General features: G+C 38.5%; 1 protein-coding gene across 1 annotated transcript in view; it reads right to left on the minus strand.

Moving 5' to 3' along the window:
- THEMIS (thymocyte selection associated) overlaps positions 1-22290 on the minus strand; it is a 130475-nt gene extending 108185 nt beyond the window's left edge. Inside the window, exon 1 of the mRNA XM_036317922.1 lies at positions 22021-22290. Within this exon, the coding sequence (XP_036173815.1) occupies positions 22021-22111 (91 nt within the window). The 5' untranslated portion in view covers positions 22112-22290. The remainder of the gene's footprint in view (positions 1-22020) is intronic.
- Between the last annotated feature and the right edge of the window lie 3984 nt (positions 22291-26274).

Raw genomic sequence — 26274 nt, forward strand, 5'->3', positions numbered from 1 at the left:
ATAAGGTTCTAATCTCCAAAATATATAGGGAACTCATACATCTTAACAAAAGAAAGATAAACAATCCAATCAAAAAATGGGCAAAGGACCTAAATGGACACTTTTCAAAAGTGGACATACAGAAGGCCAAGGGACATATGAAAACATGCTCAAAGTCACTAATCATCTGAGAGATGCAAATCAAAACAACAATGAGGTACCATCTCACACCTGTCAGAATGGCTATCATCAACAAATCAACAAATGACAAGTGCTGGCAAGGATGCGGAGAAAAAGGAACCCTCATGCATTGCTGGTGGGAATGCAGACTGGTGCAGCCACTGTGGAAAATAGTATGGAGTTTCCTCAAAAAATTAAAAATGGAACTCTCATTTGACCCAGTGATGCCACTTCTAGGAATATATCCCAAGAAAACAGAAACACCAATCAGAAAGGATATATGCACCCCTATGTTCATAGCAGCACAATTTACAATAGCTAAGATTTGGAAACAGCCTAAGGCCCATCAGCAGATAAGTGGATTAAATAACAGTGTTACATCTACACAATGGAATACTAGCTGCTATAAAAAAGAAAGAACTCTTAACATTCACAACAGCATGGATGGACATGGAGAACATGATGCTAAGCCAAATAAGCCAGTTGGAGGAAGATAAATATCACATGAGTTCACTCATTTGTGGAATATAATGAACAACATAGACTGATGAACAAAAATAGATCCAGAGATAGAGAAGCATTGAACAGATCGCCAAACCTCAGAGGGAAGGTGGGGTGGGGTGAGGCGGGGGAGATAAGAGATCAACCAAAAGACTTGTATGTTTGCATATAAGCATAACCAATGGACACAGACACTAGAGGAGGTTAGAGCATGTGCTGGGGGGTGGGGGTGGGGGGGAGAGTGGCCGGGGGAGGTCAATGGGGGAAAAAGGAGACATATGTAATACTTTAAACAATAAAGAATAAAAAAAAAAGTAAACCTGTTCTCTACATCTATTTAATGACTGAATATACTGGTTGAATTGATTATACATGGGCTCCCATGAACTATAATGTGTTTATCCAATACATAAAAAGTAAAGCATCACCATATTATAAATTTTCTCTAAGTTCATTAGTACTGAACACTTCATTAACTATTCTGCTTATGAAATATAGTTTAAAAATTGAGAGTAAAGATTTAGAAACTCATAGGAATTTTGAAGTTATTTTATGCCCACTGAATTAAATAATAAAAATGTTTGTGTGTTCTATGTCTTTATTTTTAAATTTTTATTTTTATAAAATTTTATTTTAAGTTTTTTAAAAATATATTTTTATTGATTTCAGAGAGGAAGGGAGAGGGAGAGAGCAACAGAAACATCAATGATGAGAGAATATCATTGATTGGCCTCCCGCATGCCCCCTACTGGGGATCGAGCCCACAACCTGGGCATGTGCCCTTGACTGGAATTGAACCCAGGACCCTTCAGTCTGCAGGCTGAGGCTCTATCCACTGAGCAAAACCAGCTAGGGCTATAAAATTTTATTTTCATTTATTTTAATAAAGTACTAGTCGTGATAGATTGGGAAAAGAAAATAAATTGGACCTTCACCAAGATAGCTTGAGAAGGGCCTCCCTATAAAGCATTCATTACAAATGAATGACCTCAGTCAGTGCAGGGAAATGGGACCTAGTCTGAGGGAGTTAGAGATTAGAGTAACATTTGAACACACTGAAAATAAAAGTTCTAATTTAATATACAAAGTCTTAATCAATATTATTAAATCATCTACCTCAGTGTCACCAGCACCTTGGGTGCCCTGGCTAAAAGACAGGAATTTTAATCAACTTGACAGTAATAGATCTAATTGCAAATTATTACATTAGCATTCTGATTTGTACATTATGTTCTTCTAAGTTGTATGAGGCAGTGCTTGAGCCTAATTGACCACAGATGCTTTGAATTGGTAGACTTACCTACACAAGCTGAAGTTCAAACCACAAACAGGTAGAATCCCTAGGAAATGAATTCAATGTGTTCTATCTAACTGGTGTGTCAGTTATTCTCCATGACAGAGAGTATATTCTACCATTTTCCCCTCCCATCACTAATCATCCACGGACATTTCCAGCTGAATCCAGATGAGACCTAATAATCCTCTTCAACATAAAGTTCCAGGTGACTATCCATTGGTTGAAGCAGGCATGCAGAGTATAAATTATTTCCAGTCCAGTCCTACACTATGACTTATCTTGCATTTTTTAATCCCCTTTGATTGATATTTATTTTTACATTACAGGCCCGGTGCACAAAAATTTGTGCACTCGGGGGGGAGAGGGGGGTCCCTCAGCCCGGCCTGTGCCCTCTCGCAGTCTGGGACCCCTCGGGAGATAACGACCTGCTGGCTTAGGCCTGCTCCCGGGTGGCAGAGGGCAGGCCCAATCCCTAGGTGCAGCCCCTGGTCAGGCTCAGAGCAGGGCTGATTGGGGAGTTGGGGCACTGCCCCCTGTCATGCACAGAGCAGGGCGGATCGGGATGTTGCGATGCCACCCTCAGTCACGCTCAGGTTAGGGCTGATTAGGGGGTTGGGGCACCGCCCCCTGTCACACTCAAGGCAGGGTCGATGGGGAGGTTGCAGCGCCACTCCCTGTCACACACAGAGCAGGGCAATCAGGGGGTTGGGGCGCTACCCCCTGTCACTCACAGAGCAGGGCCCATCAGGGGGGTTGGGGCTCCATACCCTGTCACGCACAGAGCAGGGCCGATCAGGGGGTTGAGGAGCTCCCCACTGTCACTCACAGAGTAGAGCCAATAGGGGAGCTGGGGCACCGCCCTCTATCACCCATAGAGCAGGGCCGATCAGGGGGTTGGAGAGCTCCCTCCTATCAGGCACAGAGCAGGGCTGATCAGGGGGTTGGGGTGCCTTCCCGTCACGAACAGAGCAGGGCGGATAGGGAGGTTGTGGCCCCGCCCCCTGTCACACACAGAGCCACAGGGCAATCAGGGGGTTTGGGCGCTGCCCCCTGTCACGCTGATCCCGGTGCCGGGAGGCCTCTCGGCTCCGCTGATCCCGGTGCTGGGAGGCATATTACCCTTTTACTATATAGGATAGAGGCCTGGTGCACGGGGGGGGGGGGGGGGGGGGGGGCGGGTCGGCTGGTTTGCCCTGAAGGGTGTCCTGGATCAGGGTGGGGGTCCCCACTGGGGTGTCTGGCCAGTCTGGGTGAGGGGCTGAGGGCTGTTTTCAGGCTGGCGGGTGACTGAAGCTCCCAACCGCACCTTTTTTCCTTTTTTTTTTTTTTTTATTCTGGGCCAGCTTTAGCTCTGAGGCTTGGCTCCAGCTCTTAGGCCTCCGCTGCTGAAAGCAGGTAACTGGTTTGTTTGGGTTCTATAATCGAAACACTGTTTCAACTCCATCTCTGAGATCCCGGCAGGCTGAAAGCAGGTTTCTGGGGTTTTGTTTAGCTTCTATATTTGTAACAATGTTTCAAACTGCAAGCTCAGAGGCTGGCAGCGGCAGAGGTGAATGTTGGAGTCCTCCAACACTGAAGCAAGCAAGCCTCATGTTCGCTTCAATCTGCCTGGCTGCTGGCTGCCATCTTGGCTGGCAGTTAATTTGCATATCACCCTGATTAGCCAATGGGAAGGGTAGCGGAGGTATGGCTAATTACCATGTTTCTCTTTTATTAGATAGGATATTTTAATCCTCAGATTGGGCTAATGTACTCCAAAAGTCTTAACTAAAAGAAGTCTGGCAGAATACAGACTCTCTTAATCCATCATTTTAGGGTAGCTATCTAAAAACAAGGAAACTGGTGGCCATCAATACCAGCCACAAAGAATTATAGCTAACCCTACCTACGTTTTTCTGATCATTGATACATCTGAGGGTAATTAAAAAAATGGTTTTCTGTGTTAGACAAAAAAGATTTGACTATTCCTTTCTGAATACTGTTTCTTTCATTTTGTGGGATTGGGGACTTGAAGAGTTCTTTTAGTTACATAAACTATTATTGTTCTTGGGTAAACGTAGACACAACCATTGGGTTGAATGCAGCAGTGCTTAGCCAAGCAATGTCTCTGTAATATTAATTGGTATGTTTGAGTCACAACTCCTTCTCTATTTTGAGAAACAAAATAATGAATGGTTGTGAACCCATCCCAAGAACCCCAATTCAGCTGCTGAAACAAATACCAAGACAACTGTTGCTTAAACAAAAATACGTTTATTTCTCTCTCAAGTAAACAATTCAGTGGTAGCTTGTCAGAGTTTATATGAAATCTACATAGCAGCCAGCTTTTTTTTATGTTGCTATTCTGGCCTCTTCAACATGAGACCTTGTCTTATGTTCTAGGATGGCTGCTCCAAATCCTACTATCATGTCTGAATTTCAGCTAGTAAGAAAGAAAGATGCAGAAGAGGAAGAAACATTCCTTTTGTTTTAGCAGCATGCAACAGAAATTTCCCACTTCAAATACTTTCACAACCCATTGTCCAAAACTTAATCAAGCATTCACATTAAGCTTTAAGAAAGCTGTGTAATATTATCTTCCCAAGGCAGCTGTGTTCACAGCTGGATCACCTGTTATTACAGAAGAAAGAGAGAACAGATATAGCTAGAAGGGCAGCTAAGAGACACTGATTCAAAAGGTAAGGGAAAGGATGTATATTTCATGCTTTAAATTAGGCTACACTGTGCCTATAAGTCTTACATTCTCTTATGGGGGAAATATATATATATATTATTTGAAACACCAAAGACAGGAGGTCTGTTGCTAAGGTTGAGATCATAGGATGGGATTTCAGGGCTGATCTTTATTGCCATCAAAGAGACAAAACCGTTACACATACTGCCCGCACAGGCACATGCATAAACACACACTTCTCTCATTCAATCCTAGGCATTTAATGAAGTAGAAATCACAGGTAATATGCCTTCTCTAGAGTCAGGTTCAAATTCAGGATTTACATTTAATAGATGTGACCTCAGGCAATTACTTCATTTGTAAAGTAATAATTCCTTATCTTTAAAATGAGGATGGTAATATTACCTCAAATAGTTATTTTGAGGATCAAAGAAAATAATTGTATTTAAGTGATCAGACCAGCACCTGACATCTACTGATGGCTTAATAAATATTAGCCACATGTGGATTATAAGTTTGTCAACATATTTAACTCCTCATTCCTTGAAGTGATTAGTTCAGGTGGGTCTGGGATGACTTTTGGCTTTGGCTGGTGACCTATGGCTGCAAGCTGCCTTGTCTGTTTACTCCATGTGCCAAACAAATATTTCTATTGTGTATATGTGTCTGACATAATTTAAAGAGGTAGGAAGAGTGGTCCAGGAGCATCCCTAATGGAAAAGATAAGCTGCATTCTTTCATATGGAGGATAGCTGAGAAGTAACCGTTATACCAGGCAAGGATACAGCTCTATAATCATCTAGAAAGAAGCCTTGAAAGTCACATTATTTATTTATTGACTTATTCATTTTTATCTATTCAACAAATTAACTGAATATATACTTTGTGCCAAACAAAAGAACTATGAGAAGTCTATTGATATAATTTTACCTTCATGAAAATTTTAATATACTAGAATAAAAGATATTAATAAAAAATCATACCAATATGTGATTACAAAACGATAATTACTATGAAAGAAAATCGCATGATATTAGGAGAAAGGGCCTGGTCTTCTGGCCCCCATGAATAGTACCTTTGTATTATATTTATTTATTAAACCATTCAACACATATTTATTGAGTTCCAGTGTATTAAGCTCAAGATTATAGAGAAGTCTTATTAAAAGGCTCCAGCTGGGGCCTCTGTTTCTGGGAAGACAGAGTAGACATATATTTTCCTAACCTCTTTCATCCAAGACCTGAAGCTGAAGAAGCTGGCAACCTAGAAATGCTAATGGGTTGAGATAAAATAAAATTTTAAGAAAGCTCCAACAAATATTGTTCTCTCTAGCCAAAGGAACAGGAAAGGAACAGTCTAGCAGGACAGAAAACTTTTTATCAGTAATCACACTACTTGAGCCAAAACCACAGAAAAAAAAAATTTGGTTCCACAACCACCCACACCAGGAAAGGCTGAGTGAGAGCCCTTAGAATTCCACCCTTGATGTGTGTAATAAAATACTCACCCACCCCTTGCTTGGGTGGTGTCAGAAAAGGTAGAGTTGAGAGATGAGATGTGCATCTTTTGTTTTTTGAGTTTTGTTTTGTTTTTGTTAATCCTCATCTGAGAATATTTCCCATTAAATTTTATAGAGAGTAGAAGGGAGTGGGGGGGGGAGAGAGAGAGAGAGAGAGAGAGAGAGAGAAACATCAGTGTAGGAGAGACATATCAACTGGTTGCCTCCTACACAAACTAGGGATTAAGTTTGCAACCAAGGTATGAGCCTTGACTGGAATGGAACCTGGGACCCTTCAGTCTGAAGGCTGATGCTCTATCCACTGAGCAAAACTGGCTAGGGCAAGACTTGCATCTCTGTAAGCCAATAATAAACCCCACTCCGATCAGGAAAACCAAGTGGGGAGTCTGGACTCCCACCCCTACTCAGAAATACTGAGGTGCCTTTTCTCCTTCCCACACTGGGGTGAAATCAGAGGATGGCTAGTAAAATATTCGTACTTTTAGCACTAGGGGTTAATGAAGGCCAGTGATGAGGCACTCCTGTCCTCCAAAGAAGGCTGGTGTGAATGGAGGGCTAGTGAGGAACCAGAACTCACACTCTAATCAACTGGGCATCCCCTCCCCTTTAGGTGTCAACAGAGGATGAAGGGGGAACCTGGACTTCTAACCCCACTTGACAATAATGAGGCAATGCACCCCACTCCTCCCAGAGAAATAAAAACAAAAAACAAACAGAAAACAAAAGACTTAATGGCAGATTTAAGCCTTGACATACCAGAAATAATATTCAATGTAAATAGTCTAATGGGTTGCAGGTTCCTGGCCCTAGTTGGGGCTGCATGTGGGAGACAGCCAATTGATGTGGCTCACTCATCTCTCATCTCTCATCTCTCATCTCTCCATCTCCCTCTCCCACCTCCCACCTCCCACCTCCCACCTCCCACCTCCCACCTCCCACCTTCTTCTCCCTCTCCCTCGTCCTCTCCTTTTCCCTCTCCCTCCCTCTCCTATCTCCCTCTCCCTCTCCCACCTCCCTCTCCCTCTATCCTTCCCTTTCCAACCTCCCTTCCACTCTCTCTAAAATCAATGGAAAATATATCATCTGGTGAGGATTTTTAAAAAAAGAACCAAACATATGCTATCTACATGAAACTCACTTCAAATATAATAACAAAGGAAGATTGAAAGGAATAGGGTAGAAAAAGATATATCAGATAAATATTTATCAAAGGAAAGCAGAAGTAGCTATATTAACATCAGAAACTGTAAACTTCAGGTTTTTTTGTAAAAAAAATTACTAGAAACAGAAATGCACATTAATTAATGATAAAAGGGTAAATTTACCAAGAAGATGTGTTATAATCCTAAAAGTGTATATACTAAACAAGAGGTAGAAAATATGTAAAGCAAAAACCTGATATAACTGAAAGGAGAATTAGATAAATCCACAATCATAGTTGAAGATGTCAACATTCATCTCTCAACTGATAAACATACTAGACTGTAGTATATAGAACTATAACACCATTAAACAGTGAAATCTAATCCACATTTATAGAACACTATACCTAACAACAACAAATACACAGTGTTCACTAGAATATATACCAAGATATCTTGTGCCATAAAACAAACCTTACCAGATTTAAAGAATTAAATCATAGTATTCTCTGACCACAATGAATTAAACTAAAAATTGATAACAGAAAGGTGACAGAAAATTCTCCAAACCAAATAATCTGTGGTTGAAAAGATAACTTAAAGAAATATATATGAACTGAATGAAATATATATGAACTGATTGAAAATAAAAAACAATATATCAAAGTTGTAGGACATAGATACAAAAGTACTGAAGAGGAACTGTATAGTACTAAATGTTTACATTTAAAAAGAAGAGCAGAAGTCTCAAATCAATAATTTAAGATCCCTTTTCAGGAACTTGGAAAGAAAAACAGAAAAAAATAGAAAACCAATGAAGCAAAGAGAAGATTCTTTGAAAAGATCAATGAAATTAACAAGCCATTAGCAACTTTGAAGAAGAAAAAGACACAAATTACCAATAAGAGGGGGAAAATCCAGAGGATATGGATATGTAATTTCACAATTTTAGTTAAATGAACCAATTTCTTCAAGCAAAAAAACAAAAAAATACATAACAACAACAAAACACACACACACACACACACACACACACACACACACACACACCACAATATATCACAACTCACCAAATATAAAATGAATAACTGGCTCAGTACTAGAACTATTGAGAAAATTAATCATAATTACAGATGGAGGTAAACTGGGTGAGGGCTACGTGGGATCTCTTTGTATTATTGTTGACAATGTTGTGTGAATCTGCAATCATCTCAAAACAAACATTTAATTTAAATATATAAGTGTGTATGTGCTACAGTGCAATTTTTCACACTAGTGACATACTGAGAAAGTCTGAGACAAACACAGAAACACTTGCGGACAAGGTAAAACAGAAACATCCTGAGGAATATTCATAACCACCAAACTGCAGCAAGTCCTTAGGAGAGCCAGGACAGCAGAGACAGAGGTGGAGGCAGTGGATTATACTGATACCCGAGAAGCTGTGAGCCACTTTCCCACTTTGGGACTCCCAGAAGAACTCCAGCAGCAATGTCCAATAGAACGTTATGCAATGATGGACATATTATAATTATAATTAAAATGTGGCCTAACGGACACATTTGAAATATAACTAATCTGAGGAACTCAATTTTAAATTTACTTATTTTAATTAATTTAAATAGCCACATAAGGCTACTGGCTACTGTATCGAACAGCATTTCTTTTCATCTACTAGAAGGAAAAAATGGAAGCTTCGATGAGAGCCTTAGAGCTGCAGAGCTTGGGTAATTTCAGCATCCTTGTATCACCTTGATGGTCCTCTCATGCTAATGAAGTCGGTGACAAACAACTTAAAGTATAATGTCTTACATATGTAGGAGTTGATGTGTGATTGTGGCCCAACAGGGTCAATCTAGATGGCTGGTTATTAATATTAATGAAAAGGACAATCCAGAAAGTACAAACATCGCTTTTCAGATGTAAACAAATTAACATGTGTTTCAGGATTATCTGACATCGAGTGTTTTTCCAAGATGATCTGATTACAAAATAAAAAGTCAATGGTTGGAGAGAATTTAAGGAAAGTGGATTCAAACCTAAGGCAGTATAGTGCTATTGTTCTAAGAAAGTCCTAAGAACAGTTTGCAGGGCAACAAAGGCCGCTAGAGGAACTGAAATGTGCTGCCATATGCTACAGTGAGAGACCCAGGGAATGATGGCTTACTCAGATGTGGAAATATTGAGAAGACAACACCATGCTCAAGTCTTGATATACCGTTCCTAATGTCAAATGGCCATTCGGAAGCCGAGATGGTCCTATCAGTTTCTCTTAAACAACTGTTTGCCAACAGCCTGCACCAAAATTATCGGGGCACAATTTAAAAATAAAGGTTCTTGGGCTATACTCCAAAAATTCTAAATCAGATTCACCAGGGTACAACCCAGGAATTGGTGCTTTTTTTAAAGCTCCCCAGAAGATTCCAAAGTTTACTGAGCTTTGAGAACTACTGTTATAAATCACTAAATAGGTAGAGAAGTCAGGACAATACATATCAACCTGGAAAAATCATACAAAGTCAGGATTAGTTAAAACTATAAGAGTAAAAACAAAACAAAAGCAACTCCATGGATATATCAGCTCCACTAAAAGTGAGAAAAATAGAGCATCTGTGACACATGTGAAGATAAATGTTTAATATTATAATGTGCATGTCATTTACTTAAAATACTTCAGCACAAAAGTGAGATACATAAGTAGGTTGTTCAATTGTTTTAACCTATAGCCCTGGGAAAGAGATGAAGAAAATGCCAACATTTGCAGTACACTAATCAGAAATATAAGCCCAATGACTAGTTAACACACAAAAGGTTATTTAGAAGTGTATATATACTTTTATTAAAATATATTTTTATTGATTTTAAAGAGGAAAGGAGAGGGAGAGACAGAGAGAGAGAGAGAGAGAGAGAGAGAGAGAGAGAGAGAGAGAGAGAGAGAGAGAAACAACAATGATGAAGAGAATCATTGATCAGCTGCTTCCTGCACACCCCATACTGGGGATAGAAACCCAGGCATGTGCCCTGACTGGGAATTCAATCTGTAACTTCCTGGATCGTAGGTTGACATTTAACCACCGTGGCACACTGGCCACACCATATATATATACACTCTTAAAACAACTACCACAATTATCACCTACATTTATTTCCTATTAACACAAAAGTGTTTTTATTACCATAATGGATATTAATATGAAGGCTCCATTGGTGAAGTGAGCGGTGTTCAAAATTTGTTGATTAGTTCCAAATATTACATAGGCGCTCCTTTCTTTCAAAGGGGTGTAAGAATCTAGTGAGTCCAATATAAACCCCATGTTTTACAGCCCTGGTTCAACTGCTGATTCAAAGTAAGTTCGTTGTGTAACTAGAAGGGTGACTGGATCCTGCTGCTGGGATATTGCTGCAGAAGTCTCTAATGAGCCTTCCATGTAAGGTCCTGTCAGAGCATCTAAACAAACAGCTGGGATGAAGTCAAGTTGACACCCAGGGCATATAACTATTTTCCTGTCTGCTTGCAAATTAATGTTTTACATCCGTCAACATTTGATCTAAGGTTTTCGTTCATTCCATGAGACCATGAGCTTCCATGGAATGAAGGCTATCAATGTCTACCAAAACAAACAAACAAACAAACAAAAACTAATAATGGTGAATGACCTAATTAGTTCTGGTCAGTTTGCAGCAAAAGTCATTTTCTCCAGAAAGTTTGGCATGATTTTTTGTAGCTTTTCTTAATAAGTAGGATGAAATTAATGTTCATCAATAGTTTACATTAATAAACAGGAGCTAAAAAAAAAAAAAATAGGAGCTGCTGAGCTTTACTGAGCAGAAAGCCTATGGTTTTTTAAAAACATGGTGCTGACTTGAATAATTCAGCTTTGTTTTTCAAAGGAACCTGTTTAGAAAAGCAACCAGCATGAAGTCCCACAATAAAAAAGCAAAACTACAGGTCACTTGTCAGATGAATGGCACCTATCCGTTGTTAATTTCACTATCAAATTTTTAATGAGAACTTGCTACTGAATGGCTTATTGTTCCAAGTAAGAGACCGCTCTTAATGGCAGAAATTAAAATTTCATTCTTCAGTCTTCTGTGGTAAAGCACTCATTTAAGCTTTAAAGCATGTGTTACACAATAGGAAGTAGTTTATTAAATGTCCAAAAAAAGTCTTCTTCAAAATAGTGTTATTTCTATATTGAGGGGGGGAAAGAGTGTTCTCTTAGGTACATTATCTGAAAATTTATAGTTGACCAAAACTATATCAATCCGGGAGTGAGTACATAACCTGTTGAATGTGTTTATGTAGAGCAGGTCATGACATCTTTGTAAGTGTTACATTTGACTTCATGAGAAAGTCTTGACTTCTTTGAGAAGGCCATGGTGATTTAATGATCTTGGGTGCTGCAAGTTCAGCATGCTGCCAGGTATCAGGCAGCCACTCACTGTTAGCAGAATAAATGAATACACTTGGAAATTTATTTGTTCATTTATTTTTTATCTACTTCTTTATATTAAGTATCATTAAGAAAGGTAATTTTTGATCCTGTTATTAGGACAAGTGTTCTCTTTATTAATAATCGGTGAATGAAATAATTGCATAAAAACATGATTTTAAATAGGTCTCTGCCTCTATAAAATGAGGTTACTTTTATTTATCTAGAATGTTGTCTCATTTTAAAATGAGTAGATTGACTAGAAATGTAGAAAATTACTTTTTAAAAAAATGGAAAAATTATGTGTGTTGGGGGGGAGAAATTGGAACATTTTTACAATTGTCAAGATTTTATAAAGTCTTTGAGCATGCTATATCATTGATTTAAAATTACTGTAATAAATACATACACTCTAATTACATAGGAACATTTAAATTAATGACTATGTTACTAATGTTCAAAATCAAAGGGGTTTCTGTTAGTTAATTCAAAACACATGATTTGATTTCAGGAGTTCTGGAAAAATTGTTTTAAATCTGCTTTAAGCTTTTTCTGATGACATTAGAAAAGTAAAAAAAAAAAAGTTCTTTGGTCTGTGGTTTCAAATTCACACATTTATGGGGCAGGTGTTATTCCCTTAACTGATACAAATGCTGACTCATTAAAACCAACCTTTCTAACCTAGAGTAAAGCTCTTGAAATCTAATTTGTCTTTATAAGAATCAGAATATTTGAGAGTTAATTTCATTACATAAATTAAGAGAAAACTTGCCTCAATTTCTAATAAATTACTTTTCTTTAAAATAACAACATCTTGTTAATATATGACTGTCTATTCCCATTTACAAAGTATTATTTCATTTGAAAATGTATATTTTATTTAAGTAAATTTCAACTCACGGCTTTTGCTAGAATCTTAGTTTTTAAAAAATGCAATGATTATAAATTTTTATTAGGAATAAAACTAAGTAGATGCCCCAATTAAAATGGAATGTTGTTCAATTCAAGAATTTGAATATTGCATCAAAGACACACATTTCTCAAAATAATTTTTCATACCTTTTTACACATTATTCATTTTCAAGACTTACTTATTTAGTAGTGCCTAACAAATGTATTAATATCATAATATACAAACATATAAACTAATATACATAAGGCAAAAGTTTTAATTTTCTTTTCCTTTAATAAGTGCTGTTCCATGTTAAGTAAATGACCAATAATTTGTGTCTATTAAAATAAATTTAGGTAATTAAGTTTCCTAACCAAAATGTTTATTTCACGGCACTGGAAATCTAGCAGCCAATAAAAAATATAATTGTTATTTAATCTCTTACTCCATCTTTTCAGTATAGTAGTACTTATTTAATGAGGAAGCTATATGAATAATCTGTTTACATTATTATATGCAAAAACATATGCTGCCCTCCACTTTTTAACTTTGTGGTGAACAGTCAAGTTTGGTACTTAACAACAAATGAGTTAGAAATGTTTAAGTGTAAATCCTCTACTATAGAAATACATAATGTACTCCATTGTACAAAAATGTCTCCATTATAGAACATCTCCACTGCAGTAAATAACACAAAATTTTTCTGGCAGTTATTGTCTCCTACAGCTTTTGAAAATAATATAGCTGAAATTACTCTTAGTTAAACATTTTTTGCTTGTTCTTAATGTACCTACTTTGAGCATTTTCCTAAAATAAGGCCTGCTTGAACTAATTTTACGGAAACAAACTATTTCATTCAAGCACACACACACACACAATGCTCTAAACTTTTATAAAATGCTTGTATGTCTTAAAACTTGAAATATTTTGATTCTTATTTCTTAAAATATGATATTTAATTACATTGAAAAAGTAACTTCTTATTGATCTGTAGTATATGGTCTAAAGACATTCTAGGAGTCAAATTATACATTATCTGAAGTAACAGGTCTTAGATAAATGGTTCAAAAAAATTCAACATCATTTAAAACAAGTTTATGCCTTAAAATGTAGTCACGAATGTAATTTTTACATATTACCAAATCAGTATGATTCCAATATATATTTCTAAAATGAACGTTTAAGTTTTCCAAATTTTATTCTGTCATTTTAGTGCCTAACCATATGCCACTGACACAAACAGAGCAAATTTAGATTTATTTAATAAAACATTATTAATTTTAAGAATATAACAAGTTTTACTTAATTTTAGAGCTTATATATAAAGTTTTCAAATTTTAACATCTGTGAACTTAAGTTGTCCTGAATTTCAATCTGTGAAGCTCAACAGAACATGTCATAAACATGTAAAAGATTCTGCTATAGAAATTAATGCTTATCTTTAATAAATCTTTATAAACATATACTCACATAGAGAAATATTACTTCTGTTTTAGCTGCAATTTCTTTTTAAAAAATGTGACAGGCCATATTTCATTAGACTTTTACATAATTTAATTCCTCTTGAGTCCATAATGAACAAGTATCAATATTGTAAATATATGTAAAAAAGTGAAAGAATGTTTTTGTTTCATCTTAATATTTAAAGCCTATAAAATATGAGTAAATACACATTGAATACAATGTTATAATTTTCAAAATTGCCATGATTTTAGTACCATGTTCAAAGCTGATTAAATTAAGCCTGATGAAAATTAAATTCAATTGGCCATAAAATAATTATGTTGACATTAAAATAGGCATTATTTGTTGCCATATGAACTTTTATAGATGCAACAAATCCTTAAAAATCATGTTCATATAATACAGAATTTACTAAGTATTATTATTCAATATACTTATTCAGCCAGCTTCAAAGTTAATACTTCCATATCATACTTGTCAAATTGCAATTGTAATCAGTAATAAGTTATTAAAAGACAAAAAAATGTGTAACTAGTACTCGTTATTTCTTGTTCATGTTTACTTTAGCAACCCAATTCGTATAGTCAAATTAACACCAATAAATTGTGATAATATTTCTTAAAAACATTGATGGTTCCATAATGATAGGGTTCACTATAGAATTTTATAAACACTTCAGGTGAGCAAAGTAAACCTTACTATACGTTTACTATAAGTTTTAAACATGGGGCATATGTAGGTGATATGGCAAATAGGTGATCTTAAAAATGGAAATAATAATCATCTCAAGATATTGCCAGGGATTAAATTTCTCTACAAATATAATAAGTTAAATAATTTTAAACAGATTAAATATATGTGAAATAATGAATTTATATATACCTGAGCATATATAAAGTATTACTTAGTTACATATGTTATATTAGATATATTCACATATATTTACCTATAGACATACACATGATATAAGTACTAGTGGCCCGGTGCACAAAATTCGTGCACAGGAAGGGGGTGGGTCCCTCAGCCCAGCCTGCACCCTCTCGCAATCCAGGACCTTTCGGGGGATGTCCGACTGCCGATTATGCCCGATCCCAGGTACATCCCTCTCACAATCTGGGAATGCTGGCTCCTAACCACTTGCCTGAGTGCCTGATTTTGCCCCTAAAACTCAAGCTTCTTCTTTTTTTATTTTTAATATTTGTATTTCTTCTTTATTTTTTATTTTAAAATTCAAGCTTCTTGAGAACACAAGGTGTTTAACATTATTTCTTATCCCTTACAGAGAACTAAGGATGGTAAACACAGCAAATACTTAATACTTATGGGCTTCTATACAAACACTTTCCAACCAGGAATGTTTTAATAGAAGAGTCTCCAAAAACTTGAAATGGAAAACCTAAAAGTAGAGTGCTCAGATTTCAGACATCAGATGCTATTAGCAGGATTTCTATCCCAATTAAACTCTAATTCTGAGCTCTAAACAGTCTGGACAAACTGCCCTTCAATATCTCCAAAGTTTTTTTGTTTTGTTTTGTTTTTGTGATTCCAAAATAGAGATTGATTTATTAAGAATTATTTAGTGTTTGCATAAAAATCACCAATTATTCCTGATTGGGTTTTTAACACACATGAATTCTTTGGGCGTCCTCTATCCACCCCAATACTTTCAAAATACAGCTCTTGTTAGTGCCAGGAGGGACAGTTAAGGCAGCGAGGTGTTTCCTTGGGTCTTGGCATCGGGAGGCCCGTGGTCTCCCCTCTGAGAGAACACACATGATAGGTAGTTTCTTAGGTGGGGTAGGCTGTCCTTGAAGAAAATACTTATACAGAAGAATGCAAATTCAGTCATCTGTGGTCAGTTACTCATACCTGATAGCTTTAAAATAAAGTCCCCTTGGGCAAGGTCATCAAAGGCTTGCTGGTTGTTTTCAACTATAAAAAACTGTCTGGAAAAAGACAGTAGGAAATAGCAGGGTCTATACTGACAGCGCTGTGACGCTGGGCTGTGCAACCACAGAGGAGCACACAGCAGTCTGCTTTAAAAAAAATCCTATATAATTTCAAATCAGACTCTTCGTGGTCCTTACACGACCTGAAACATCTCTGCACCAGATCCTCATTTTTAAAATGAGGTGTATGCCAGGGCTCCCACAGAGTCATGCACCAGGTGGGGGGACGGGGACAGAAAACCCTAGGACTTGACTTATTAGCAACATTAACTGATTTTTATCACACTGAAATGAAGGCAGTCAGTCTGTGCTGCCGTGTAATTAAACGTGATTCAGAAGAAGGGTGGTTATTTATTGCTCTGTTAGGATAGACCTCAAAAATGACTTTTCAGAAACCAGGGCTGTCCCCTGCAACCCCAGCCAGGCTCTGGGCTGCTTTTGGGGACGCAAGCCAAAGCAGCCTGTCAGCTTGCTTCACAGTGATTCTGGCTGGTCTGTTTCTGAGAGTGCCAGCCACTGGGCACACCTACACCTTGTAGTTGAGCTCAGCGTTCATCTTGGTGTACATCTCGTAGATGATGTCAATGGTGGCCGTGTAGTTGACCAGGAAGAGGCCGACCTTCTGCAGGCACTCCTCCTCCATCACATTCTGACTTTTAGGAAGTCGGACTTGTAGGGTGCAGCATACAGTGCTGCCTGGAAGATCTTCTGCACAATCCAGCCGTGGTACTTCTTGAGCGCCATCTCCTAGGCCTTGGTGGCATTGACGCAGATGAGGTTAGAGTGGCTCTCCTCCCGCTCCCTGTCACAGATGCTCTGCAGGAAGACCTAGATGAAGCAGAGGCCCCTTTTCAGCCACATCAGCACCAGCATGGCCCCCACTTTGGGCCACTCTGCTCTATACATTTCATTCTTTGCCTCCAGGATGTTCTGCAGGGTCCAGAACTTGGCTGGGTTGGTGGTGTACACAGCTTTGATTTTTGTGATGTTACTACCACTTATGTCTGCCTTGATGGACGTAAACACTGGGGACCCGAGGCAATGGAAGAAGGGCAGCAGGTAGGACAGCGCCTCCAGGAAGGGCCCAGTCTCGATCTGCTTGTCCGTGGACAGCAGCTTCAGCAGGTGCTCGGCCAGCAGCGCCACTCTGGGGTCGAGGCCAGTGGTGATGCCATTTTCTAATTGGATCTTCCTCTTCCTTCCTCAGCACACTCCAAACCTACTCTGGACGGACTACCCCAACCCCGCAGACCCTTAAGAAGTTCCCCCCTATTTCATTGACTTTCCCCCATCAAACTCGCAACCCTTCGTGTTTTCTAGGGGTGAGGGGCTGTGGTGGTTCTGGTCTAACAGTTGTTATGGTCGTGATGCCGTTATGGTCACTGGCTCTATGTAATATGCTAATGATATGCTAAGGCTGCTCAACTGTTCACTATGATGTGCACTGACCACCAGGGGGCATTCAGTCAACCGGTCAACCAGTCACTATGATATGCAGTGACCACCAGGGGGCAGATGCTCTGACCAGTAGGTTAGCTTGCTGCTGGGGTCCGGCTGATAGGGACTGAGCAAGATGGGCCAGACACACCCTGGAGCCTTCTGCGGCCCCTCCCTGGCCTGATCATGCACTGGTGGGGTCCCTCAGCCTGGCCTGTACCCTCTCCCAACCCAGAATCCCTCAGGGGATGTTGGAGAGCCGGTTTCAGCCCAATCCTGCAGGCCACTCCCCTTGGGAGGGCGCCAGACACAGTGCTCATGGCTGGTGAGTGCTGCTGTGGCATTGTGAGCCTCTCCCGATTGGGATTGATTGGGCACAAGCCTGCAGCAGGCACAGTGGGGCTGGGATGAGCAGGAACATCAGGTAGGAGCTGCAGGTGGCGTTGGACTGAGGGTTTCGGCCCGATCTCTGCAGGCCACCCAGAGGGACCCCACCCATGCACGAATTTGTGCACTGGGTCTCTAGTTTATATATAAAGGGCTTGGCACAGTTCCTGGTCCATAATAAGCCCTCAATATATAGGGCTATAATCATAATTAATAGTCCATCAAAAACTATGTGCTAAAAAGAAACATTTACCCTTGACACTTTCACAACCTAGTGCTCTATGTCATTTCTTTTCATCAACAAACTACCCCACTTTCTCCTGCTTCTCTTCCAGCAGAGGCCTTTGTGGAAAGGCTTCTCCTCTATTCAGACCTTCCATGTTGGTCTTTGAGACACTTAAGTTTCTCCTCACATGGACTATAGAGCAAAGGAAACCATCAACAAAACGAAAAGGCAACATACTTAAGATATTCGCCAATGACATATCGGATAAAGGGTTAAATATCCAAGATATATAAATAAATCATACCACTCAACACCAGAAAAACGAATACAATGAACAAATGGGCTGAGGGCCTGAATAGACACTTCTCCAAAGAGGGCATACAGATGGCACAGACATACTAGTAAGAAAAGATGTTTAATGTCACTAGTCATCAGAGAAATGCAAAGTAAAACCACAATGAGATAACACCTCACACCTGTCAGAATGGTTATAATAAATCAACAAACGACAAATGTTGGTGAGGATGTGGAGAAAAGGGAACCTTTGTGCACTGCCCATAGAAATGCAGATTGATGCAACCACTATGAATAACAGTATGTATGTTCCTCAAAGAATTAGAAATGGAACTGCCTTATGACTCAGTGATTCCACTTCTTGGAATATATCTGAAGAAACCCCAAAACACTAATTTAAAAGACTATATGCACCCTGATGTTCATTGCAGCATTATTTACAATAGCCAATTTATAAGTAACCCAAGTACCCATCAAAAGACGAGTGGATAAAAAAAGTGGGGGTACATATATACAATAGATTATTACTTGGCCATAATAAAAGTATGAAATCTTACCATTTGCAACAGCATGAATGGACCTAGCGGGTATAATGCCAAGTGAAATAAGTCAGACAGAGAAAGACAAATACCTATATGTGGAATCTAAAGAGCAAAATAAATGAACAAACAAAATAGAAACAGACATAGATACAGAGACAAGACTGATGATTGCCAGAGGGGAGGAGGGTTGGGGGACTGGATGAAAAAGGTGAAGGCATTGAGAAGCACAAAATGGTAGCCACAAAATAGTCATGGGATATAAATTACAGGACATGGACTGTAGTCAATAATAGTGTAACTAGTATGGTGCCAGGTGTCTACTTGAAATATTGGGGGGGGGGAACTACTATATTATGCATATTATTTTAACCACTGTGCTGTATAACTGAAACTAATACAAAGTAATATTGAATGTAAACTGTGATTGGAAAAGAAAAGTAGAAACTTAAAAAGAGAGAGAACATATCTTTATGAACTTATGGTAATGAAAATTTCTTTGACAATACATAAAAAAGAAAGCAATTATAAACTGATTATACTACCACTGAAATTAAGACTTCCATCAAAAGACACCATTTAAAAATGTAAGCTATTGAGTGAGATGGACATTTGCAAAACAGGTAATTAAGGGTCAAGAATCCCAATACTGTGTGTGTGTGTTCAAAGGCCATCTCCTAAAGGCCTTTAAACATATGAAAAAGTGCTCAATTTCATTAGTTGCCGGGAGGTGCAAACTACAACTACAATTCTCCAGAATAACTAAAATTATGAAGATTGATAACATCAAGTGTTGCCACGGACATAGATTAACTGCATCTTTCATATATTACTGGTGGGAATGTAAATTGGTATAACTACTAGGGAAACTTGTTTTCATTATTCACCAAAGCTGAACATATGTATAACATGACATGGCAATGTCACTTATTTATATACTCAACTGAATGCATATACATGTGAACACACATGAACAAAAATACTCATGATGACATTGCTAGTAACAACTCCAAACTGGGAATAATCCAAATGTCCATTATAAGTAGAATGGATAGAAAATTGTGGTATACTCACTAAATGGAATATTATAAACACTGAAATGTATACACTATATAGAGCATCATGGATTAATTTTAAAATATGATGTTGAGCATACATGCCAATCAGAAAAGGATACATACTGTACGTTTATAAATTGACAAAAGTCATAATAATAATTACCTTTGGGGAGGGTGATCAATAATGATTGATTAAAGGCACCAAATGAGTTTTCTAGAATACTTACAATTTTTTATTTCTTGACCAGAGTGGTGGTTACATAAATGTGAATACTTTGTAAAAATTTACCTGAATATTGTATGCAGTTTTTTTCTTAATTGAAATATAGCATAGTAGTAAAGTATTAAAGCATGAAGAGGGTCTGAACACATGGAGAGACATACTTCGTTCTTTTGCAAAACGATAATATAAAAATGTCAATTCTTCCCAAATTAATCTATAAAATCAGTTCAATCCATAGAAATTCTAGTTGAATTTCTTAAATAATTGGTTTCTTTAAAAACATATTTGAAAAGTCTATAAATAGTTAGGTCAATTTAGAAAAAAGGAGCAGAAGCAGGGATTGGTCTATACATAAATTACATTTTAATACTTATTTTGAAGGAATAGTTACAAAAATAGGATGATTTTGATATAATTGAGAAAAAAAATAGACAATTGGAATAGAAGTGATATTTCAGAGACGGATTAATCCAGAAACTAAAAGCAGCAACACAAATCAATGAGGAGAGGATGGCCAGCTTAGTAAAATAAACGGTATTGGGAAGTCAGGTTTATTATATGGAAAAAACTAAAATGGGATCCTTCTGCACCTCAGAACAAAGTGTCTTCCAAATGGATTAAAAACTAATTGTGAAATGTCATATGGAAAAGGCAATATAAAATAACATAGGAACATATCTTTGTAATTTAGACATGAAGATCGACTTTCTACACAAAGCCTCAATAGCACAAACCATGAAACAAACAAACAATAAAAGATTTGGGGCTGACTTATGAACAAGAATATATTTCATAATATTGTATACATGGGAAAATATGGCTTGATTTCAAATGATCAATTTACAAATGATTTCAACAAAGCCCAGTATTAAGCTGATGGTAGCCCACACCAATGTGTGTGTGTGTGTGTGTGTGTATTGTCAATCTTATTTTATTTCATAATATCTAAAACATTATTTTGTCTATGAACAGGAAAGATTTGTCTACTGACACTTCTTTGAGTTATTTTCCCATTAGTTTCTTTTCGTACTTAATTTCATTACTGCCTTAATTCTACCATTATTATGACAAGAAATATGTATTTGCCTAGAAAGTGCCCTTTTTCTTGCATCTATTCAAACTAACTGCTTAAAAATTCTAAGGTAGATAGAATCTCTAGGCTTTAACATTCTTTTGCTGAATTAACATAGCAAGTTACTTCAAAACACATTAACTTATTCATCGATAACCCCAATTAAACTCTGGCTTTTGAATATAAATTCTTAAAATTTATATTAGGAAGCATTAATTACTATACCTTCAAATAAAAATGTCATTATTTAAAGATTTAGGAATTAGGCCCCTACAGAAAGAGCACAAGAAGCATTGACAGAAGCAACATTAAGAATGGTTAAGAGTTTGGTAAACTTTTCTTTCTAAGCACTTTTAGTAGTTACTGCTGTTCTAAAAAAGCTAAATTTTATTTTTTTATTTTCTAGAAACATCAATATGGGTACCTTTTCATTTTTTCATTACACCCAATTTCAAAGAAAAGGCAAAAAAAATTAGCCATTAATGTTGAACTATTTGGAGGCCTTTGAAAAGCTTAAGAAGCTTCACTCAGTTCCTTGTGTCTCTTCACCCCAGAGTCCTATCTATCTAGTTCCTCTCTTCTCCAACATCTTTGGGTCTTGACCATTGGTGAGCTAATTACTTTCTCCCTTTCATGATCACTTTTCCTTTAACGGAACTCATATATATGTTCTATTAAAATTTCTCCCTCCAGTTCCCAAGAATATACACTGTATAAGCATGTCTAGTCAGCCAAGAGATAGGAGGGTGCTTACCTTCAAAGTAGATCCCTGACTGGATTTCTAGGACCCGAGGGAGGGTCCGGAGGTCAAGGGAGTGGACAAATTCTTCCAGCGACAATGCCATGGCTCTGACTTGTGTCTCGTACAGACCTGGAACTTACAGAAGCTTGGGGCTTCTGGGTGTCACTTGCCTGTAATTGCAGGCCCTGCTCATCATTCCTCCCACAGGCTGGCTGGCAGGAATGTCACATAGAGCCCAACCGGGGTGGAGCAGCTCGATGTGGAGAGGGCAGTGAGGAGGGAGGGAGGAGACAAAAGGTGTGAGAGCTCTTTTTGTTCTAGTTGTGGCTTCATTTCCTTCTGACACTGAAGTAGAACAGGATGGGGGTGGGGTGAACATGTCTAAACAGACATTGCCCAAAAAGTGAGATTTGATAAGTAGCTCATTGTCTGTTGCCACTCCAGGTGTGCATCTACAGATCAGGGGCCCAGTTGCTTGTTGACCAGGAAAGAACAGGAATGCAGGACTAAAGTCTCATCTTAAACAAGGCACCATATTAATTCTTTATCTTTTTAGTTCATTTCTAAAGTTTGGCTTTGTGCCTTATTTGCATACTCTGTGCTTTTATATTAAATTTGGTCCTGAAAGTGCTTTTTGTCAGCAACTTTCAGAGATCTGATACTCTGGAGAGAGAGGATCGAAACCACTTTTTATTCTTCCACATTAAAATTTTTGCTGAATCTTAAAGGAGAGTCAGGCAGGGGAGCAATATGCAAAGTGATACAGTAAATTAATTCAGGAAGTTAATGTGCATTTTCTAATCTCCACACTATAGTGAAAGTATCTAAATCCGTCATTAGCACACCTGGGTTTCCTGGGTTTAGATTTGCTTCTGATGTACAGGTTACTTCAGCCTTGTTTTTGCTTCTTTATTTCTCTCATTTATTAAATGGAGAAAACATAGAAGGAGTCAAATAAATTGTACAATTTCTTTCAAGGTTAAAATTCTACAATTCTGATCCTGTGGTTCAAATTTAGGCTGGAAAAATTCCCCCAAGTCAGAGGGAGCAAGAGAAGCCTTGTAAAAACAAATCTTAGAAACACTCTCTCTCTCTATTCTTTGTATTTGCTGAAACAATGCTTTAAAGCTACAGTATACAACTCAAGGCGATATTTCCTAAGTCTCTTTAAGGGTGCCTAAAGGAAGGCTGCTTGGTATAGGACAAGTGAAAAGTGCTAAGAAACTGCATCCAGACAGGCTCCCTTTCTAGAAACTGTCTTAGCTTTAGGCTGCAAAGAGCATAGCCAGATAGAGAGGGCCAAGGCTCATCACAGCTCCACCATATGGTTCACATAAGTGACCTAGCAATAAAATGCCACCTTACTTTGTTTTGCTTCTCGACCTTCCTAATGCCGCGACCCTTTAATACAGTTCCTCATGTTGTGGAGACACCCAACCATAAAATTATTTTCGTTGCTATTTCATAAATGTAATTTTGCTACTGTTATGAATCGTAATGTAAATATCTGATATGCTATATGTGTTTTCTGATGGTCGCGACCCACAGGTTGAGAACCACTGGCTATAGCGCTTACAAAACTCTTCCAGCTCTTAACATATTTGATACTTGCAGTAATCTGCCTGGATTCATTTCCTTCTTTACAAGACTAGAATTTATGGGGTCATTTTACTCGTTTTTTCACCAGTAGCTCCTACTTCCTCACTGTCATCTCCCCCCTAATCTCCCAGGTTTGATTACTTTGCCTTCTGCACCCCTCTTTCTAAGCATAGGCTCCTTAAATGATCACAAACATTGTTTACAGCCTAACAGCACACCTCACATGGTTGAATATATGGAAAAGCTGCTGTGCACTGCTCCTTAAAAAGCACACATCTACCTGTGAGAATCGGTGCCACAACAAATTTGATTGGATATCAAATCCAAACTGGACATCACTTGATCTTTTTATTTTCTTAATATTTCTGAGTCAACTTTCTATCCTACTAGCTAAAGAAGTCATTTTAAAATATCATCAGTCTTTTGCTCTTTCAACAGATGATCCTTCCTTTCTGTTACAATCTGGTTCTCTTATATTTCCAGTATTAGTTAACGACACTACCATTCTCTTAGTTTCCCAAGCCAGAAGGCTGCATGGCGGGATGTGCCATCTCCAGCCTCCACATGCCTCGTGCACTCTCGATGGCAATGCTCCATATCCCTCTCTCTGTTCTGGCTCTGTATCCCCACCACTTCCATGTAAGTCCAGATCATAATCACTTCTGACACTAGGCAAAGAAATCCTGATGGGAACACCAAGATAAAATTGACGAATAGCAGTATTGAAAGGGTACTTGAACCACCAGCTAGTAAAATTAATAATTAAAGTTCAATAACTGAAACAGCAGATTGCAGTTATAATAGACTAATCAGAGCTCAGAAACAAACAGAGGATAAATAATCACTATTTGAAAAAGGCAAAATTCCAAATCAGTAGGAAAGACTCTTTTATTCAGTAAATTTAACCAATGCTCCTACCAAGGGCAATGTGAAAAGTGGGTGCTTTTTAAAATATCTGTTTTAAGGAACAGGAGAACTATTAGGCAGCCAGGGCTTGAAAGGTATGTATGCTGAAAGGTATGAAAATACAGTGTGGGACCCAGTATTCTGCACTTCCTTTCCTGTCAAGGCATTTATGGGTTAGTAACTGGCATCAAGAGAGAGGCTGAGAAGCAGAGCCAAAGTGGTGGTTGAGGAGAGAAGCCGAGTTGAGTTTTTGCAGTTTCACATAGCTAGAGAGATAATAATTACAATTTGGGGCTATCAAGCATCCAGGAAAACTCAGAAAAATGAGTTGTTCAGCACCTTTCAGAATTTTGCCCATTCAAAACGAGAATAGGGTTGATTATATGAGACACAAGTTAGAAAGTGATCAGTAGGACTCCACACTGGGGATCAAGGCCACAATCAGGGCATGTGCCCTGACTGGGAATCAAACAAAACCTCTTGGTTCATATGTTGGCCCTCAACCACAGAGCCACAAGGCGGGCAAGAAGTGCTTTCCAACAGTCTCTTATAGCTGGGAAGGTAGGGCCTGCCAAGGCGGAGGGAGCTCAGATAAATGCACCTTGCTTCCAGTTGGGGCCCCTGAAGGATACTTTTTCAAAGAAAATATTGACTATAAGTAGGACAAGCCTTCCCCAGACTAAAATTAGCTCAATCCCTAATTGGATTAAAGTGATTTGCTCCATTTTAGCTGTCAGACAATAGCAATAGTAAATCCTGCCCTTGGAGAAAATCAACCAGAACTTCTATTCCTTTTTAAACACAATGTCTAGGCTTTAATAATTAAAATAAAATCAGATATGAAATTATTAGGCATGCAATTTAAAATAGTTTTAACATGCTCAAAACTAGAAGGAGAATTTCAGAAGAGAACTGCCATTTATAAAAGTAACAATCTAAATTCTCAAGTTAAAAAATACAATTGAAAATAAAACTGAGGGTTTATGTGCAAAGAAACCCAACACACTAATTTGAAAGAGCATATGCATGTCTATATTCATTACAGCATTATTTACAACTAGAGGCCCGGTGCATGAAATTCATGCACTGGGGGGGAGGGGGGTGTCCCTCAGCTCAGCCTGCACCCTCCAATCTGGGATCCCTCTCACAATCCAGGACTGCTGGCTCCCAACTGCTCGCCGGCCTACCAGTCTGATCACCCCCTAATCACTCCCTGCCAGCCTGATCGACGTCTAACTGCTCCCCTGCCAGCCCAATTGCCCCCAACTGCTATCCCCTGCAGGCCTGGTCACTCCCAACTGCCTACCCTGCAGTCCTGGGTTGCCCCCAACTGACCTCCCCTGCAGGCCTGGTCCCCCCTAACTGCCCTCCCCTGCCAGCCTGATCACCCCCAACGGCCCTCCCCTGCAGGCCCGGTTGCCCCCAACAGCCCTCCTCTGCTGGCCCAGTCACCCTTAACTTCCCTCCCCTGCCGGCCCAGTCACCCCTAACTGCCCTCCCCTGCTGGCCTGATCACCTACAACTGCCTCCCCTGCAGAACATCTTATGGAGGTCATCTTGTGTTTACATGGGGGCGGCCATGTTGTGTGTTGGAGTGATGGTGAATTTACATACTTGTCATGACTAATTAGCATATCCGGTCGTGACTAATTAGCATACCCAGTCGTGACTCTGAGGGCATCGTGACCAATTTGCATATTACCCTTTTATTAGTATAGATAGCCAAGCTATGGAAGTAACCCAAGTGCTCATCAGTAGAAA

This window comes from Myotis myotis, unplaced genomic scaffold (assembly GCF_014108235.1).
Source record: "Myotis myotis isolate mMyoMyo1 unplaced genomic scaffold, mMyoMyo1.p scaffold_m19_p_7, whole genome shotgun sequence".
Taxonomy (NCBI): Eukaryota; Metazoa; Chordata; class Mammalia; order Chiroptera; family Vespertilionidae; genus Myotis; species Myotis myotis.